This window comes from Hemicordylus capensis, chromosome 2 (genome assembly GCF_027244095.1).
Source record: "Hemicordylus capensis ecotype Gifberg chromosome 2, rHemCap1.1.pri, whole genome shotgun sequence".
NCBI classification, from domain to species: domain Eukaryota; kingdom Metazoa; phylum Chordata; class Lepidosauria; order Squamata; family Cordylidae; genus Hemicordylus; species Hemicordylus capensis.
This window is the reverse complement of record NC_069658.1, coordinates 263,144,118-263,165,188: the sequence shown is the minus strand read 5'-3', so window position 1 is coordinate 263,165,188 and position 21,071 is coordinate 263,144,118. Positions and strand designations below refer to the sequence as shown.

The 21,071-nt window shown below is 46.8% G+C and overlaps 1 protein-coding gene across 1 annotated transcript; it reads right to left on the bottom strand.

Annotated features, from left to right (window-relative positions):
• Positions 1–594: 594 nt before the first annotated feature.
• LOC128343471 (zinc finger protein RFP-like) lies at positions 595–19,678 on the bottom strand. The gene is made up of 7 exons (XM_053292595.1): positions 19,241–19,678; positions 11,346–11,441; positions 10,469–10,687; positions 8,477–8,499; positions 6,982–7,094; positions 5,730–5,762; positions 595–2,000 (listed from the first exon to the last, which is right to left on the bottom strand). Exons 1-7 carry the CDS (start codon positions 19,676–19,678, stop codon positions 1,474–1,476), a joined length of 1,449 nt encoding a protein of 482 aa, XP_053148570.1. The 3' UTR covers positions 595–1,473.
• Positions 19,679–21,071: the final 1,393 nt, after the last annotated feature.

Genomic DNA, 21,071 nt, shown 5'->3' with positions numbered 1-21,071 from the left:
CCTTGCCTCTGATTGGTCAATATGGTTTGCAGCTTAGTGGTGGGCACAGACTGTATATCATGTGCTAGTTGAGCCACCCAGGCTGCTAATAATTCCTCCAGTTTCCTTTCTTCAAAAGCTGCTCTTGAAATATCTTCCACAATGAGAATATATCTCGACCTTTTATGCAAAGCCAGCACAGAGCAACCAGGTGTATGTGCTCTCACTGGGTGGCTCCAGCACTATTTTTGGTATTATTTTAAACAGACATGTCACTAGCATTCGTGCTTGAAGCAATAATACAAAATAAAAGTAGCTACATTTCAAAGGGCAAATGCATTTATCTAGGTAGCATTTTTTTAAAACAAGGCATCAGCAAACCAAACCACCTGCTGTGTCAACTGATCGTGTTCTGAACATTCAGCTCCTTCCGTTTCTTATATACCACTTTATTCACAAGGAATGATGCAAAATATCGCATACTTTTAGCCTTGACAAAATCCAATTAATTTTAGGATGTATGCCAAAAAAGGTGTTCCCACCTGATCCAAAGCAAAGAAAAGCACCTTCATTCCATAGTAGTTGCCAGAGAAACTAAAAACCCCAGACCAACCCTAAAACAGGAACACTTTATTTCATTTGTCCACAGAGAGAGTTAAAAACCAACACAGAACAAAACACTGTTGTGCAGTTATAAAAACTATGCTTTAATTTCCGTGCCTAGATACCAATCATTATTATAGAAAGAATCTGAATGCACGGTTAGTGTTATTTCCATAAGTGATTGTGTATGTGCAGTTCCTTTGTTTAATAATGGTTTATGGGGTAACTTTCTACCGCTGATTACACACTTTTGTATGAATGATTATGTTTTATATGATTATTATGTACGTAACTGCTTTTCAACCAAGGAAAAATGAGAGCGAAGATGGCTCCCTGTCCCAAAGGGGCTCACTATCAAAAGAGCAACACAAGACGGCCACTGGAAGAGATAATACTATGCTGCACTGAATAGGAACAGTTGCTAGTCTCCTGCTAGATATAAGAAAGACACCACTTTAAAAAGTGTATCTTTGACCAGTTAACAGGGATAATATGTAGTTTACTGGTATTTTATTATATGAGTCTGCATCAAGTAAAAAGCTCCTATTTAAAATTGTGTAAGGACACAACTCCCGCACACATGATTGATAGAACTGCTGTTTGATGGCACCCCTTCTCTTGTTTTCATATGCTGTTTGAAGCCGCCTTATACCAGGTTCAGACCATTGGTCCCCACCTAGCTCAGTGTTTTCAGGGATGACTGGCAGCACCTCTTCGGTGTCTCTCAGAATTCCTACCAGGAGAGGCTGCGGATTGAAACTGGGACCTTCCACGTGCAGAGAGCATCACCGACCACTGAACCCATTTGCAAAAACTGACAAGATACTGTATAGCTCCTCAGAGAAGAGACTATTATAAAAATAATCTCTATTGCATTTTCATCTCATGTTTTCAGGAACTTAACTGTAACCAACATCCCTTATGAGAGCCGTATGGTCTTTGCAGCCAGAAGAATGGATAGATTTTCTCTGCCTTGAAAGAAGCTGGAGAGTAAGTGCAGAGAGCATTCCCCTTGTCAGCATCAACAACAGTCACCCTGTGAAGCCCATAGTCCAGATAAACGCCAATGGTCATAGGGACATCCCATTTTAAGGCAAGGCTGCCAGCGACAAGGCCACCATTCTGCTTTTTGCTCACAGCCCAAATGCCTTCTTGAAGGTGCCGTATGCTCATACATTCCTTCCTCTTCACCGATTCTCTGGCCACCCCCACAGCCCAGTTTCCCCTCTCCCCTACCTTCACCTCCCAGTAATGCCTCCCTGAGATAAATCCCTCACAACCCAGCACACAAAACGAATTATTAAATCTCTCAGGATTGTCTGTCAAATTACGAGGCTTCTTTGACAACGTCAGATTTTTCTGATCATCAGATACTGTGAGGATGGGGTGAGCCGTTTCTGGATCCAGAGTCACATTTTCTACGTGAGAAAGAAAACATATTAGTTCATTCCAGCAACACAATCCAGTTCTGGGGATATGGCTATACCTGGCCCCCTACCAATGGCTGACATCCTGACTAAGGCAGAGGCAGTGTGCCAGGACGAAGAAGATTTCCACAGAGATGGAAATCTCTGAGATATTTTCCCCAAAGCACAGAGTGAGCAGGGTAGCTCTGCTTCCCTCAGAAATGCCTTGTGAAAATATAGGACCTTGAAGTTTGTGTGAATGTGTACTCCAAATTGAGAGGCTCAGAGAGAGAGAGAGAGAGAGAGAGAGAGAGAGAGAGAGAGAGAGAGAGAGATTGTGTATATGGCCCAGTCATCTCTCTGCCTTCAATCCCAGACAATGAGATCTGGAGTAGCCTTTCCATTGCTTGAAGCTCAGTAAGCTACAGATCAAGGACTAAAGGGTGGGAAACTTCCACTTTTTGTCTTGGGGCAAAAGTAGCCAAGGCTATGGGTGTGAATGCTGTAAGAGATTTTTGACTCTCCAAACTCCCTGCAACCAGAAATAATTGAAGATTTCAAAAATTCTCACACTGACCAATGGGTTCTTTTGATGATACTGGCTGCCAAGAATCCCAAGACCCAAGAAGACATGAGGAGAAGCGAGGAGGTTATATTTAATTAGAACAGATTAATTTTCTTACCAATATTCAGATGGAAGCAGTAGCACACACAATGACTTCTCTCACAGTAATCAAAATAACATCAAGCTGGCACTCTATAAATTGCAAGAACTTTCACTCACTCTTTGTGGCTCATTCAATTCCCCTGAGCTTACCTCAGGAAACTGATGTTTCCTTTTGTGAGGTATTGGGTGTGTCAAGCTGGGCAATCTTCCTCTGGTTGCTTCACCTCCTGCGCTCACTGGTCCCACCGACCCCCTCTTGCTCCAGATCAGGGTCCTAAGTACCCCTACTCTATCTGCCCACGCACTAACGTGATTGGACAGAGAGAGAGGTCTTAACCATTCCTGACCTCCGGCTAATCTGAAACTTCTGACATTTAACCCCACTGGCCAGGGGAGATGTGAAAGAGGAACAAGGCATGGGCCGAGCGACCCCGCTTCAAATGGAACACCGAGTCTTTCGATCTGAGGTACTGAAAAATGAGGAAGTGTGTCTGAGCTAACAGGCTGATTCTCTCTGATTAGACGAGAGAGAAGGTGGGGGCTTTCCTGAACAGTGGGCAAGAAATTATTCACTCAGCACTCTGTATAAGCTCTGGGACTCCACCGAGGTCCAATTTTGAGCACAATGCGGGGGATCTTGGACTTTACCCATATGACAGCATTGCTCATGGGTTCATGCTAAGATCAAGGCCTAGACTTGTGTCAAGCATTCATCTAATACAAATATGGCTAACCTATCTACACACCTATTCAATATAAAATTGATCTAAGTAGGCCTTACAATGCTCTTTAAAAGAAATATGAGAAAGGAGCACTGGCAATCCAACCAGGGTGCATTCCAGATTGCCCACTCAACAACAGTAAAATGCTTCGGTTTGGGCAGATGGCATTCAAAATGTAAATAAAGGCTGTTGTGCAAAGCTACCAGCAGGGGGAGCAGTCTTGCAAATTGGAAAATACATCCTTTTTGTTTGCAGCACATGCAGAATTATAGCACTGTTTCACAGCTATTAAATCTGAAACAAGGTATTGGGAATGTGAATGGCACCCTGCTGACAGCGTAGGGTCTGTGGTGTCACAACCTGGCCTCTCCTTAGGGCAGGGTGACCAGGTGATCACCCCGAGCCTGGACAGGCCCCGCACTGGGTGGCAACACACACTGGCCGAGTGACAAGCAGCCTGCTCCTCCGCTCGCAGCCTCGACCTCGGCTCATGAATGTTTGCTTGCTGCTCCACTCACTCCCTCTCTCCGTGCGCAGTGGTGCACACTGGCGGAGCAGCCTGCCTCTCACCTCGTATGTGCACCTGCTGCTGCTGCTCTGCTCCCTCTCTCTGCGTGTTCCCCGCCCGCCAAAAACAAACACAGAAGAACAAGGCTCAGCCCCTGAGCCGCCGGCATCACTTCTGCTGCAGGCAGCCGAGCTTGAAGAAAGTGCCGCTGTGGCTGTAGTAAGCCTGGCTTGCTGGATCTGGGCACAGAGTCAGTCTGAGCAAGCCTGGGAAAAAGAAGCTAGAGACATTCCCTTCTTGTCATTTTGCTGCTTCTCCCTGGCATTCTCTCAGTTTCAGCCCCTTCCCACTGCTCCTCCTGATTTCCCAAACAATATGTAAGAATATATTTTTAACTTCAACCATTCTTGCTTTCTCATGACCAGATTTATGTTGTTAAAATCATGAGGGGACTGTGACATGCTTTGGCAGAGAGTAGACAAACAGTATGCTATTCCTTGCACCTCCAAAAGATAATAAATACTTGGAAGTAAGTCTACTGAAACCAGTTACAGTACTTAAAGGTAAAGGGTGCCGTCAAGTCGATTTCGACTCCTGGTGCCCACAGAGCCCTGTGGTTTTCTTTGGTAGAATACAGGAGGGGTTTACCATTGCCTCCTCCCACGCAGTATGAGATGATGCCTTTCAGTATCTTCCTATATCTCTGCTGCCTGATATAGTACCAGCCCCGGGGATCCGAACCGGCAACTTTCTACTTGTTAGTCAAGCATTTCCCCGCTGCGCCACTTAAGGTGACTTACCTCCCTGTAAATTTATCAACCTGAAAATTTCATATTGAAACTTAAGGATGTTGTAATGGACAGTGTAATCCATTTTGTGCGGAGGGGAGAGAAATAGAACTTATAAATTAGATATTTTTAAACCAGCAAGAAATTTTCTAGAACAGTTCAGAAAGGGAGGATTGGGGATTAGCCTGCCTGAGCTTTTAACACCTTATAGCATCAAGAAAATTGTATTAAAGTTGAGGAGGTGCAACATTTTGTTGCGGAACCAACTTGTTTCTTCCAATAGCAAACTCAGATGCTTGAGTGCCACCCAGATATAAAAACAACCCATATATTACTGTATGACTTAGCAATCATAGTATAAGGGGGCAGGTTCATTTATGCATTGACTACTGGCTGAAAGATAGGAAACAAAGGATAAGAATAAACAGACAATTTTCACAAGAGAGAGAAGTAAGAAGTAGGGTCCCCCAGTGATGTGTAGTGGGACCACTGCTTTTTAATTTATTGTTAAATGAGCTAATAACGGGTGTAAGACGCAATGTGGCCAAATTGGTGTGTGTCTACATGTAACGCATATTATACTGAAATCTTTAGGAGCCCCTGCACATGCTGATTCGCCCCCAGCCCCATGCCCCCCTAGGGACAGCCCTGGTCACAACAAAAGAAGTACAGAAGCACACTTAGCAGATACATCATGGACTCATTGTAGGGTCTAATCTGGAAAGTGCCCAGGAGGGGCATCACCAGGCACATCCACTGACCTTTGCCCACCCACAAGAGAAAGACTAGTGCTTCAATTCCATTGCATGCCAGAAAAATTGCCACAGATCAAGTCTTAAAAATGGGAGCATTATTCAGAAACCACTGAAATGCAGCAGGCTAGCAACAATGTATGGATGATCTGTAATAAGTGAGTAAACAGAGGATATAAATTATAGGTAGTGTGGGAGCTCCCTTTCCTCTCATTAGCAGCTTACGAAAAGACAATGTAAAAACACGGCCTTCTGTTTCTCCATAGAGGCATAACCTTCCCTAGTCTTTTTTCTGGAGACTTACCCCACTCTACTTCCATTTGTTGTGGCAGATCTTCTACAGAAAACAAAAGAGGGAGACATATGAGATTGCTTTGCAAAGTTTGTGCAAAACATTGCTATTTCTATGGTACACAAACTTACAAAAATGAAAAGGGCCAAAGCTCAGCGGCACAACACATCTTTGACCTGCACAACCCCCAGGGACATATTTTCAGGAGTCACAGTCTGCTACAGAAGGAAGGGGAGACCAACGAAAATTGCTCCTCTCTCAGAGCACATCAGCTTCATTAGTCTGGATATTGGCCAGAATATCCCAGACATCATAAATCTCACTTATATGTTACTTTTGCTTGCCCTCCTCCATTAAAACTCAGATTGAGAAGCTGAAGAAAAATTAGGCATATTTGTTCACTTTGCTTGGGGTGTGCGCACCAACCTGGATCAAGCCAGGCTCCAGTTTGAGCTGGTTCGGCCTGAAGGCTCACACTTGAACCAGCCCGGCCCCACATAGAGTGAAGCTGGTCTGAGTTCGAGTCGAGCCATGCCTCGGCTCGAAACCCTGATGGCTCAAGGGATATACTTGTAAAAGGGAATCCAGCAAGGATTCTCCTTTACAAGTAAAGGGCTTTCCAAAAGGTAATTGTGGGGCGGTGGGTGGGGGGGCTAGTTTTTACCTTTAGAATGCACCAGCAGTGGCAGGTGGAGCTCCTCCAACCGCACGCCCACTGGCCTCCCAAGTGATAGGCCGGGCCGACTGCAGCCCGTTTTGAGAACCTGTGCACGTGCAGCCGCCATTAGAGTGGCCTCTGTGCGTGTGCAGAGGTCATTTGCATCACCACCTGCCTTCCCTGCTGAGACATGGGATGAGTCACCCCACCATTTGGTTCGCCATGTGTCACGACCCACCATCCCCGCTGCCTGCATTTTTAAAAAGTAAAAATTACCCTTTTCCTCCCCCCACATTTACTTTTTTGAAAGCCCTTTACTTGTAAAGGGGAATCCTTGCCCAATTCCCCTTTACAAGTATATCCCTCAAGCCTGGCGGCTGGAATGGACCAGGCCCCAGCTCAACTGAGCCCGGGGCGGCTCAAATCTGGTCTGGATTCAAGCCTAACCAGGGAAAATGGTTCCGTGCACATTCTTACACTTTGCCCAATTCATTCTGGCACTATGATTTCTTTTGAGGGGTTTTGTGCGGAACTCTAGACCCCCAAAAGACCTGCTTCAGACAGAAATATAATTGCCATATTTTCTTTTATCTGTTAGCTTAGTACCTGTGAATGCTCGCATAGTATTCTGCAGAATGATGAATTTTTTAGAGAAGGCATAAAGTTTCTTTTCCAACTCAGAACAAACTTTCGGTTGTTGAAATTTCCATACCTTGCACCTAAGAAAACAACAGCATTTTTCAGTTTCATGAGCTGTGCTACTGACTGATCTAAACAAAGGCAAGCAACTTGTATTCAATCCAGTTGAAAAGTGAGATATCTGTCTGCACCAACTAACATGTTGCAGCCTTGTGCTTTATTCCCTAGAACAGGGTTGCTCAACTCTGGCCCTCCTGCAGCTATTGGTCTACAACTCCTATAATCTTTGACTACTGGCTACTTTGGCTGGGGATTATGGGAAATGTAGTCCAAAGACAGCTCAAGGACAAAAGCTGAACAGCTCTGCCCTAGAAAAATCCAGAAGGCAGTTGAGTAGAAGGGAAGACACACAGTCAACATCCCTTATTTGAAATGTATTTCTCAAGTGATACAAGTTTTACAAATCTTAAAGTAACAAATAAAATCAATAGGTGGAATAAATTAAAAATGAAATACCCATATTATTCCACATTACACTCTTTGTTTCAAAGAACAATTTAAAAATCCATCTTAAAAGCACCCACATGTATTTGGATATTGACCTTCTACATTAAAATGATTGGCTGGTGGCCATTATATTAAGCAAATTTAACATTTTCCATCTCTTGCATTAACCTTCTCTAGTAACAAGTCTTGGACTATCAACATCTCCAGGATATAAAAGCTAGAGTTTCACATTTGGCTTGCAAGTCTGTGAGTCTAAAGAAATGTTAATGATTCTTTGTGGACCTGAAAACAGGAATAATCTAACTGTCCTTGAAAAAATTTGTAATACATTTTTATGTCCACTACTTGGTCTTCCTTCTATTACATCAGCTTCAGTACTAAGGGGAGATGTTCTACTAGATCCTGGTTCAGAAATATGAAGGTAAGGTGTGTGTGCTGAAAAGACATTGTGATGGTCAGAAGAAATTCCACAGCAGAGGTGAAAGCCAGACCAATTCTCAGAAAAGTGTGTGTGTGTGGGAGGGGGATTGTGGTGATCTCTCAGCAACTGGAGCACACACAACCTTAAGGAAGATTGTGTGGACTATGTGAAGAATGAGAAATTTGTGTTCATGGCTCTGTAACTAGTTATGCGGTAAAGACTTGTGAGCAAAGAAATTAAAGGATGCAAACAGATTGTAAATGTTGTCTGTAGTTTGCATTTGTGTAAAGATTAAGGGCAATCACTTGGAATGGGTAGGAATTGAGGGAAAGTGAATGGACCTTAAAATGGGTTCTTGTCAACTGCCAGGAACTGTGTCCTCCTAAGGGGAACTATGAGGAAGAAGAGGAAAATACATCTCCAACAACTTTTTAAAAGCCCTCTCTGGCCCCTTCCACTCTGTCTGGATGGGTATATTGCTTTATGTAGCTAGGCCTAGCAAAGCACTAAAGTGAAGCAAGATAAGCCACCCACCTGTTCAACGTTTCCCCAATATTCTAGAGGAAAGAAAGAAATGGAAGTTTTAATATACACAAATCAAGTCCCACCGGTGAAACACCACACATTTTTTAGCTCCCATACAGAATTGCTATAATGGCAATGTAGTTTTGGTCAGGGTCATTCAGAAGAGGAGCTATTGATCCACCTGTGACCCTCTGTTACAGGATAGCCAAAATGAGGTTCAGCCATTAAGATCACTTCATGATTTTGAATTTCCAGTCTTTTGTCTGCCCACAAATGTGTAAGTTAACAATACAAGAATGGTAACTCTCCACTGTGAGGTCAACCAAACTGCCTAGTGATTGCTTGTAGGCATGAGCCTGAAACGATTCAGAGGCCATTGTAGAGGCCTCTGAAACATTTTGGCTACTGGGGCCATTCCAGCATTTCGGTGTTGGCGGGGGTGCTCCTTTAAGGGCGGGAGAGGGTACACTCACCCCTCCCAACGCATTTCCCCCGCTGGCACTCCAAAAGGCTTTTAAAGCCCTTTGGGGCAGCAGCGGTCCTCCTTGCTGCCCCATTCCGATTCTTGGCCAAAAGTACCGGGCGTGCATGTGCCCGTCGCATGCTCGTCTGCCGTGCACACACGCGACAAGGGCATGTGCGCCCGGTACTTCTGGCCACTTCTGGCCGAGAACGGGAACGGGGCGGCCTGGAGGACTGTTGCCGCCTCAAAGAGTTTTAAAACAATGGAGCGCCAGTGGAGTAAATGCAGCGGGAGGGGTGATGCACCCTCCCACACCCTTAAGGGAGCACCCCCGCCACCGAAACAGTTCCGGGCACATCCCTAATTGCTTGTAAACTGCCTAGATATTAAGGTTGTGCACATGACCATTTGTGGCGGGTGGGGAGGGCACAGGGGGAAGGCAAGATTGAGCTTACCTTCTCCCCAGACTATTCCGCTCCATGTGTGGGACGCGCTGCTCACACACCCACAAGATCCACACAGCTCCCAGCTGCAGGGATCTTTGGAAGCCAGGAAAAAGAGTCCTGGCCTCCAGGAATCCCTAAATGCACTGAGCAAGCAGCATGGCGCCTTTAGGGATTCCCCGAATCGGGTGCTCTAGGCACCTGACTCTGTGTATGCTTGGGCTGCGTGTAGCCTGAGCATACACACAATCCCGGACCTGGGTTAGAGGGCACACTCGCGCCCCCTAACCCAAGTTAAAGGCTGGGTTAAAAACCTGGGCTTCTGGGGGACACAGTGCTGGGATCAGCCTCCATCCTGGCACTGCAGAAGAGCAGCCCAACCCAGGTTGCGCTGCTCATGTGCACAGCCTCATTACTGATTAGGCAGGACATAAATGAAACAACCAACCATCCAACCAAAACACCAGCCCAGAAGAGATGCCTCAGCCAACTATTCCCTCATCCTAAAGCAAAGGACCAAGAGGTGTGTGCCAGTGTTCCCTCTAACAAGAATTCCCAGATGTTGTTGTCTACAACTCCCACAATCCCCAGCCAAAGGCCATTGTTGCTGGGGATGTTGGGAGTTGTAGTGAACAACACGTGGAAATCCCTGTTAAGAGGGAACACTGGTCTGAGCCACCACAAACACCCAGCTCTGGGTGGTACATATTGTGTACAAAGGCCTGCAGTGCAGCACAAGTATGGACCACGATTCATGTAAATATTTAGTGGCTGGCAACTGGACAACGATATTCAACACAGTCCCATGGAAATTAAAGGAACAGGTTAGGCAATGCCTAGCTAGCCCTGCCCTTGGATGGGCAAGTGACCATGTCAGCCACTGTAAATCTGTCACAATGTCAGAACCAGGGGAAGTGTGACATTCCTTCATGTCCCTGCATCTCGATCTCTTGGGCAGGGCAGAAGGCAGTTGTCTACTTTACTGAAGGCCTCCGATAACACTATGAAAGTAAGGAGTGGGGATGGGGGGAATCACATGTGTGTTTGTCTAGCTCTGTGTATTTTCAAACGCTCAACCAGGTTCTGAGATTTCACCTGCAGAAATGCATTTGCTGGCTGCCAACTCTTCTCTTCCATCTCATGAATGAAGGTATCCATAAGCCAGATCTCACCAGAGAGTTTAGTAACAAACTCCTCCTCCTCTTTTGCAAGCTCCTCCAAATGGCTCAGCACAGATTTTTCTTGTTGTTTCAGAAAATGATGTACTTCTTCAAATGTAGATATTATCCTCTGCTTCTCAGCATTTACCTTTGCCTGTACCGGACAGAGACAAAGGCAAATAAGAGTCAGAAACTACACAGAGATTTATTTATTTTTTCAAACACCCAAGAGTTGCAGCACATGTCTTACCCAGTGAGGCAAGTCCAATTAAATATTAGACCTGTGCATCAGGATGCCTGATTCTGACAAATGGGTATCAGCCTTCTGGCACTGCACGGAGGTAGGCACTCCCAGTGAATCAACTCTACAGAGTACTTGCCATTTCTTGTGCTGAGGAAGGTGGGCTTTCCTATAAAACTAGAAGATGCAGGGACAGCAGGAAGATGTAAGAGATGCTGGGAAGGCATGTGGGGGCATCTGGGAAGTGTAGTTCCCAGTTACCCCTGTGTGCCTTCTCAAAATCCTCCATACTTTTCCTTCATCACCTTCGTGCCTTCCTCCTTTCCCTGTGGCCTCCAGTTCCATAGGACCCCCACCCCCTCCACACACACACAAGAAATGGCAGGCACTGCATAGAGTGGGCTGTGCTGGGAGTTCCCATCTCCACATGGCACCAGGGAGATGGTACACATTTGTTGGAGTCTGACATTTTTATGCACAAACCTACTGGACACGCAAGCTATCTGACCAACAAAGAGTCAGCTATAAATAATGTCTCATACCTGGAATGTTAGATTAGATCAGTACCCACCAGAAACTCTTTGTATTTGTTCTCTTCCTCTTTACAAAAGCTCAAAGTCTTTTCTCTCTTCTCCCTCCAGGCCTGAAGCTGGATCTTCAGTTCTTCCTAAGAGAAACAAAATATTCTGATTAATCATGGCATAAGCTTTCAGGGTACTTACAATCAACTTAACCATATGCAACTGTAGTCCATGAACGCTTATACAATTGTCTTTAAGGTAACAATGGACTTGTTTTTGTTGCTGCAGACTAACAGGTATACACCACTAAAATAAATATCCTGGAGAAACCTAATATCCTGGCTACATGATCTCACCTGATTACAAGATGTCTTAATATACATTTGGCCACTTTTGGCAAATATTTCTTTACTTAAAAAAAAAATTCTAGAAAAAAATACAGAGAAATCCAACTAAATGCCAACCATCAATTATATAGATCAACTGAAAAACAAACTTTAAATTATTAACCCAGCCAACCAATGCATGTACAGAGAGGTGGGGTGGAATTTTTTCCAGAAACTGTCCCCATACTTTATGCTTCCATGGGAATTTTTCCATGCTAACATTTCATTGGCTGACATCCAGTCTAGCACTGCACATTTGCACAGAGGCGCTCTTACCCCTGGATTTTGGGGCTGAAGACCAGGGCCTCCACACTCCCTGGGGCCCCCTAAATCCTGTCCCGGGTGTTGTGGTCAGGTTAGAAATGTGTTTAAAATACTGCATGTGCCACTCTGTGTGGGGGGATAGGATGATGCTTAACAAAAGCCATTGTCGTTGGGGATTCTGGGAGTTGTAGTCAACATCTACAAAGGGTATCCCTATACTTTAGAGGCCTTTAGGTCCATGCTCAAAAATTACCTAGGTGCACCTCTACATGTACAGCACTGCAAGTTCCAGACTACTGCTGCACTGTTGCTTGAGCAGGGGTGATTTTTGCCATCTTTCCTTCTCTTTGAAGCTCACTGGTTCACCATAATACATCCCTGAGGGTCATACTGCTGCATATGTGCAATGCTAATCTGGATGTCAGCCAATGAAATGTTAGCGATGGAAAATATTCCCATGGAAGCGTAAAGTATGGGGGAAATTTCTGTAAAAATTTCCATTTTGGAAAAGTTTCCACCCCACATCTCTGATTGTTTCAGAAGTGTTTCATAAAATTCATTAGTAACAATGAATGGATGCCAGTGCATTATTAAGCAAGACCAGCAATTTCCAAAGTTCTTAAGGTGATTATCCCTACGAAGTGTGTGGAAGGGTGCATATGCTTTATTGATTTACTAGTATTTTTAAGCCCGTTATAACGGGCGCTAGCTTTCTATCCCGTCTTTTCTGTCTCTCTCTCTCTCTTTCTGTCTCTCCCCCCCCCTTGTCCCCTCTCTCTTTTTGTTTTTTGTTTTGTTGTTGTTCTCTGTTTTTGTTCTTCCTTATTTTGCTTTTACTTTTTTTTGGGGGGGGGGTGGATGAATAACGGCCAAAATGGCCCATGAGAAGGTGGCCACCCCCGCCTATCGCCCTCCCAGCTGTTGAAGACCACCTTACCCGCTCCAGCCCGAAGGAGAAGAGAGGAACTCGGAAACAGAGCTATTCTCTGTGTTAAGCTGCTGCCTATACTGTCGCAATGGACGCAATAGGCGTCCTTTGCGTCCATAGCGGCAGTTTGAGCAGTGACTTAGCACAGAGAGGAGCTCTGCTCGTGAGCTCCTCTCTTTTCCCTCGGGCTGGAGCGGGTAAGGTGGTCTTCAACAGCTGGGAGGGCGATAGGCGGGGGCGGCGACCTTCTCATGGGCCATTTTGGCCCTTAATCTTTTTGGGGGGGGAGCGGGGAAGGTGATTTTGGGCAGCTGGGAGGGCGGGTGAGCAGGCGGCGGCGGCGGCTGTGGCTGTGAGCGGGTGGGAGCCTCGTTGGCGGCTTCGCCGCCACCTCGCCCAGCTTCATTTTGGGCAGCTGGGAGGGCGGGTGAGCAGGCGGCGGCGACGGCTGTGAGCGGGCGGGGCCTCGTTGGCGGCTTCGCCGCCACCTCGCCCAGCTTCCCCCGTCTCGGTCTTCCCCCGCCGCCATTGCCCTCGCCTTTTTCAGGGCGGCCGCTTCTGGTTGCCTCGGCCTCCTCTCGCCGTGCCGCAGCTCATGGCTGAGGCGGCGGCTCCGCCGCCGCCTCGGCCACTTTCCCCCGCCACCACACACCGGCTAATGGCCACCCGTGGCTGTGGGACACTGGTGTCTGAGGTCCTGTGTCCCTTGGGCTCTTCTGGGCCTGCGCTTCGCGCAGGCCCAGCACAGCCCAGGGAGGCAGGGACGCAGATCCCCAACGTTCCAAAGCCACGGCCACTCACTTAGCCTTTTATTATATAGGATTGAGTATTCCAATAAAAAAATCTTTCCACATAAAACTTATTTCAGTATATCAAATAAAAGCACATGAAGTGTCTTTAATGATCATCAAATATTTCAGTTCTACTATTTGAAAAACGTTTGGTATACAGTGTGAGAAATTAATGTGGTGGAGTTGCTGTACTGTATAAATAGGTCAAACAACATGCCAAATCAGATTACAATTTATTTAGGCCAGCTTCCCCAACCTGCGGCCCTCCAGATGTTGCCAAACTACAATTCCCATCACCCCCAGCTACAACTTATTGTGGCTGGGATGATGGGAATTGTAGTTCAGCAACATCTGGAGGGCTGTAGGTTGGGGAAGCCTGATAGAGCATCAGAAAAATGTGCACAGTAAATGTTAATAAAAAATCATGCAAATTTTACGCAAATGGGGGGGGGGGGGGAATTGCATAGGGATCCCCCCCAAAAAAAGTTTCAGAAACTTTTCCAAGTCAAAGTTCTCCAGAAAACTCACATCCCTGTGTACAATCTGTGTGTGGTGTACAAACCCACAGATCTGTATGCATGTCCAGTTATTCACACATTATATTCAATGCCCATCTGCATCCTGCATTTGAGGGGGCATATACCCAGGTTCACTTTTAAGCCCAGGTAAATCCATACATTCTTTATCCAGATAATTGGATTGTCATTTTAGGGTTTTGTTTTTTAAAAAAATTCTCTGTAAGTTAAATATGGGCAGTTTTGGAAACACCCACTCCCCAGCCATTTTATAACATGTACATAAGAGGGCTCCACACCACTAATGAGGTGAGATGAAGCAATCGCCTCAAACACTGGACTAAAAAAGACAGCAGACTGACTACCTATGGATGCCTCACCCCACCCAGTCCTGTCACTCCCACACCCTTTAATTTTTTTTTAATTTTTAATTTATTCATTTTTGACATACCATTTGCTGCTGCCTCCAGCCTCCCTGCTGCATCAGGCCCTCTGTCTGACAAAGCGGGGGGGGGGGGGGGTTAGAGGGGAAAGAAATTATGAAAACAGACTTCCTGCCACCCCAACTTCCCCACCTATTTTGAACAGGCAGGAGGGCAAGGAGAAGCAGCTGGAATTGGGGGCTCACTTGGTTTCTGTGTTCCCTCTAACAGGGATTCCCAGATGTTGTTGACTACAACTCCCAGAATCCCCAGCTACAATGGCTTTTGCTTGGGGATTATGGGAGTTGTAGTCAACATCTGGGAATCCTTGTTAAAGGGAACACTGCTTGGTTTCCAAGGGTTGGGCTGGGGCCTCCCAGTCTGACCACTGAAAAGCCTTTGTGAGGACTGTGTGTGAAGAGGGAGTGTGCCAGTGGCAACCTTCACACACACAGCCTTATGAGGGATTTGTGCAAGGAGGAAGGTTACAAGCACCCTTCGTTTGTGCACAGCCCTCACAAAGCCTTACAAAAGCCCCCTTGTGAAAGGTGGCCAAGACAATATGATAAGAGGTGATTGATTGATTAAGTGCTGTCAAGTTGGTGTCGACGCTTAGCAACCACATAGATTGATTCTCTCCAGGAAGATCTGTCTTCAACTTGGCTTTTAAGGTCTCTCAGTGGTGCATTCATTGCTGTCGTAATTGAGTCCATCCACTTTGCTGCTGGTCATCCTCTTCTTCTCTTTCCTTCATCTTTCTCCAGCATTATGGACTTCTCCAGGGAGCCGGGTCTTCGCATAATGTGTCCGAAGTATGATAGTTTGAACCTGGTCATTTGTGCCTCAAGATAAAATTCTGGATTTGTTCTATGATCCGTTTGTTTGTTTCCCTGGCTGTCCATGGTATACTCAAATGATAAGAGGTAGCCAGCAAAAAAACCTCCTCTCCTCAATCCCTGCCTATGTAAAAATGCTGGCGGGGAGGCACGGTTAGGCGGCATTTTTCACCTTGCTTCAGGCACCCAAATACTTTGGGCTGCCCCATGAATTATTATTAAATACAAACACCTGTACTGAAGGAAAACATAATGTATACATAGGGCAAATGTTTAAACTGGGGGCAGGGGTGTGTGTGTGACTATTTGTTGTGGTTATTCTTTGCTCATATCTCATAAGAAAGAGAGCTGGTCTTGTGGTAGCAAGCATGACTTGTCCCCTTGCTAAGCAGTGTCTGCCCTGGAAACTACATGTGAGCAATGAATGGGAGACTACATGTGAGCACTGTAAGATATTCCCTTCAGGGGATGGAACCGCTCTGGGAAGAGCAGAAGGTTCCAAGTTCCCTCCCTGGCATCTCCAAGATAGGTCTGAGAGAGGTTCTTGCCTGCAACCTTGGAGAAGCTGCTGCCAGTCTGTGTAGACAATACTGAGCTAGATGGACCGATCGTTTGACTCAGTATATGGCAGCTTCCTATGTTCCTAACTACAGCAACTGTAGTTCATCAATGCAGGTTAGGTTAAACAATTACATACTCACATTCAAACAAAACTCCTTTTAAGCAAAGAGATCTCCAATTGGGAATTGACAGAGGAAGTGTGACTCTGTTGGTCGTTTTGGAGAGGAGAACTGGTCTTGTGGTAGCAAGCATAACTTGTCCCCTTAGCTAAGCAGGGTCCACCCTGGTTGCATATGAAAGGGAGACTAGAAGTGTGAGCACTGTAAGATATTCCCCTCAGGGGATGGAGCCGCTCTGAGAAGAGCAGAAGGTTTCAAGTTCCCTCTCTGGCTTCTCCAAGATAGGGCTGAGAGAGATTCCTGCCTGCAACCTTGGAGAAGCCACTGCCAGTCTGTGAAGACAATACTGAGCTAGATAGACCAATGGTCTGACTCAGTATATGGCAGCTTCCTGTGTTCCTCTCTATGGTTTTTGATACTATCAACCATAGTATCCTTCTGGAACGTCTGAGGGTGTTGCGGGTGGGAGGCACTGTTTTACAGTGGTTTCGCTCCTACCTCTCGGACAGATTCCAGATGGTGTCGATTGGAGACTGTTGCTCCTTGAAATCTGAGCTTAAGTATGGTGTCCCTCAAGGCTCCATACTTTCTCCAGTGCTTTTTAACATCTACATGAAACCGCTGGGAGAGATCATCAGGGGATTTGGAGCTGAGTGTTACCAGTACGCTGATGACACCCAGATCTACTTCTCCATGTCAACTTCTTCAGGAGCTGGCATATCCTCCCTAAATGCCTGCCTGGAAGCAGTAATGGGCTGGATGAGGGAGAATAAACTGAAGCTGAGTTCAGATAAGACGAAGGTACTTATTGTGCAGGGTCAGAACTCTAGAGACGATTTTGATCTGCCTGTTCTAGATGGGGGTCATGCTTCCCCAAAAGGAATAGGTTCACAGTCTGGGAGTACTTCTGGATTCACACCTCCCCCTGGTTTCTCAGGTTGAAGCGGTGGCCAGGGGTGCTTTCTATCAGCTCCGGCTGATACGCCAGCTGCGCCCATTTCTCGAGATCAATGACCTCAAAACAGTGATACATCTGTTGGTGACCTCCAGACTTGACTTCTGTAATGCGCTCTACGTGGGGCTGCCTTTGTACATAGTCCGGAAACTTCAGTTGGTTCAGAACGCGGCAGCCAGGTTGGTCTCTGGGTCATCTCGGAGTGACCATGTTACTCCTTTACTGATGGGGCTACACTGGCTGCCAATAGGTTTCTGGACAAAATACAAAGTGCTAGTTATCCTCTATAATAAAAGGCTTGGGTGTGCGCCCGTGTCTCTGCGCCCGTGTCTTTCTCGGCCGTTCTGGGCATGCACGGAGCGCATGCCCAGAACGTCCGAGAAAGATCCAGCCGCAGGCACCAGGCGGCCATGTTGGGTCCCGGTCTGGTCCGGGAGGAGGAGAAGCAGGGGCCGGGGAGGGCAGAAATATCCATTCCCTCTCTGATATCCCCAAATATCCATTCAATCCCATGCAACCTTGCCCCACTGCAAGGCGCCACCACTCGGGACGGGTCGCTTCGAATCGAAGCCTCCGCCAAGCGAGCCCCTTCGGCGGCAGGAGCAGCGGTTACCAGGATGCCGGAGCAGGTGCCCCAGTTTTTCCCCATCCGGGACAGTAACCTCAGCGAGGCGCTCCCGGCAAGAGCCACACGGCGAGACTGGCCTAAGGAGCAGGACCCCGGCGCTGCCCTGAAGTCCGGCGCCTCATTCCTCAGGAGCAGGAGCAGCAGGCATTGGCCCCAAGGGCCGGCGCCCCCTCTGGTGGGTCCCCGGCAAGTTCCCTTCCCCAGAGTAGAAAAGCGGCGCCCGCCGCAGCAACCACCACAATGGCACGCCCAAGCCCTGCCCCGGAGATGGCGCAGAAGCCGGGGAAGGGACGTCGCAGGCGGCCCCGGCTCGCCCTGCCACCGAAGCCCGGTCTCCTCTCCTCTCCCCCCCCCGCCCCACTCCCCTTCCATTGTGCATGACACAATCCGGCCCCCTCAGCCCTGCGGGGGTGGGGAGAGGGGAGGCGCCGGTGAGGACAGTGTTCCTTACCCAGAAACTCTCCACGAAGTACGCCATAGGGTACATGGTGGGGGGGGGAGAGACAATGAGGGCGGGTCCGGCCCGGGCACCCTACTAGCGCCCGTTATTTTAACGGGCTTAAAAATACTAGTAACTTATAAAGCCCTAAACAGCTTAGGCCCTGGGTATCTAGGAGAGAGTCTTCTTCACTACAAGCCCCACCGCCTGTTGAGGTCATCTCAGGAGGTCCGTCTCCAATTACCGCCAACTCGTTTGGTAGCTACACAGAGATGGGCTTTCTCGGCTGCTGCCCCGAGATTGTGGAATGCGCTCCCTGCTGAGATACGATCCTCCCCATCTCTGGCAATTTTCAAAAAACACCTTAAAACCCATCTTTTCGCCCAAGCTTTCTCAGCTTCCTAAAAAAAAAAAAAAATGGGGGGTTTTAATATCTGGTTTACTTTTAAATTGTTTTTAAGTTTTTTGTATATGTTTTTAATTGGTTTTATGTTATTGTTAACCGCCCAGAGACGAAAGTTTGGGGTGGTGTACAAATTTGATATAAATAAATAAATAAATAAATAAATAAGTTGTTCTCTTGTATATTTGAGAGAACATCTTCTTTGCCATGAGCCCCACCGCCTGTTAAAACCATCTATAGAGGTTCATCAGCGGTTGCCGCCAACTCGTTTGGCGGCTACACAGGGATGGACCTTCTCCATTGCTGCCCCTGGACTTTGGAATGCGCTCCCTGTTGAAATAAGAGCCTCCCCCTCTCTGGCAACTTTTTAAAAGGCACGGAACTGAAGACGCATTTATTCACCCAGGCTTTTAATTAGATTTATAGTTTTAATATTTTTAATAATGGGTTTTTAATGTTTTCAATTATTTTTTATTGTTAATTGATTTGATGTTTTCAATTATTTAAAACAGACTTTTATTAATTATTTTAATTGTAAACTGCCCAGAGAAGCAAGTTTTGGGCGGTATTGAAATATCTTAAATAAATAAATAAAATTTGCCCAGTTTCTATTAGCAGGTTGTCTCATTCTCCATAGGTCTGAATAAATACAAGAAGTGATGGGGGCCGCCCAGAAGATGGCTTTGAAGATGTCCTACCTTAAGGTCCTGGGCAGCTTCCTCAGCAGTTACCACAACATGCGAGGCGTGGTCCTTAGATTCAGTAGTACAAGCTGAGCACAGCAGTTTCTGCTCATCTTTGCAGAAAAGGCTCAGGGGCTGCTGCGGGTGCATCTCGCACTCGCTCTCCCCCGCCGCGGCCTTCTCCAGCTTCATGCGTTTGGCGATTTCTGCCACGTTCTCCAGCTCCTTGTTGGGCCAGAACTTTCTCTTCAGGGCTCTTTCTCCACACTGGGGGCAGGAGAAGTCCGCGTCCTCCCGCTCCCCCCACTGCTGAGCTATACACGCCCGGCAGAAACTGTGCCCGCAGTCGATGGACACCGGCTCCGTGAAAAGCGCGTGGCAGAGGAAGCAGCAGAGCCCCTCTGCAAGAGCCTTCCCAGAGCTGGCCGCGGCGGCAGCGGCAGCAGCAGCCATGGCTGTCTCCACCCGACTGTGTGTCGGTAAGTTTCGTTTTCCCTTCGCTCAGAAGCATTCTTACGGCACGGCCAGGGAGTGGGTGTTTCCGAAACGGCCGGCTTTTGAGTTCCGGAAAAATAAGGAAAAAACTAGAGTGACAATCCAACTGACTGTCTGGATAGGGAAAGGAGGATAGGTTTACACTGGGGAAACCAGGCGAAAGTGAGATTTGAGCTGTCCGTACAAATCAAAGGAGAGAGCCAAAATTTTAGCATGGCTCTGATTCAGCTCCAGGATGCTTTTTATTTTATTTTATTTACAATATTTCTATACCGCCCAAAACTTGCATCTCTGGGGGGTTTACAATGAAAATGGTCTAAAACATTAAATCAACTAACAATTAAAAACATGTAAAAGATTAAAAACATTTAAAACCCAGTATTAACATTATTTAAAACTATAAACCTAATTAAAAGCCTGGGTGAATAAATGTGTCTTCAGTGCCTTTCTAAAAATTGCCAGAGATGGGGAGGCTCTTATTTCAACAGGGAGCGCATTCCAAAGTCCTGGGGCTGCAACGGAGAAGACCCCGTTCCCAAGTAGCCACCAGATGAGTTGATGGCAGCCGCAGGCAAACCTCTCCAGATGATCTTAGCAGGCTGTGGGGCTTATGGCGAAGCAAAGACGGCAGCGAATGCTCGCCTCTTTCTAACTTAAGTCTTGGGGGGCAGGGATGAAATGTGTGTTTAAACATTTTACCCTGACCAGAGGCACTCTTACCTCTGGACTTCGGTCTGAAGACCAGGGCCCCCACAGCCCTTGGGGGCCCCCAAATCCTCTTTAGCCTGTGCTGGGTGGTGTGGTCGTTGTGCTGTGCTGCTGGCCTGAGCAGCACGAGGCGGCCAAGTGTGATTGTGACCTGTGCTTTGGAGACAGAGCTGGGAGTGGGGGAAGAAATGTGGGATGGGAATATGTTCAGTTGCGCGTTGAAATGTTTCTGCTAATGCATATTTGCATAAATATACCTGTGTTATATTGTTGCATTCTTGTGAGTTTCTGTTTATGTCGTCAAGAACCCATGTGTTAAAAGTACCCAGGGTGTGTGTGTGTGTGTGTGTGTGTGTGTGTGTGTGTGTGTGTAGGCAAATGAAGCTTAACTTGATGGGGGGGGGAGGGGCGGGAAAATGGAGGCTCCAAAACTACCTAGGTGTACCTCTGTCCACCAATGCCAATATTTTATTACCCCATATTGCAAGTTGGGGATACTGTAACTGGGAGATGTTGGCTTATGACAGCCCCGAGCCCTGCCATATAATTCAACTACTATTACAGGTTAAAAGTGGGACTGAGGCTTGTGCTTGTCACTTGCGGTTTAGATTACTGCAAAATGCCTTACATGATCCTGCCTTTT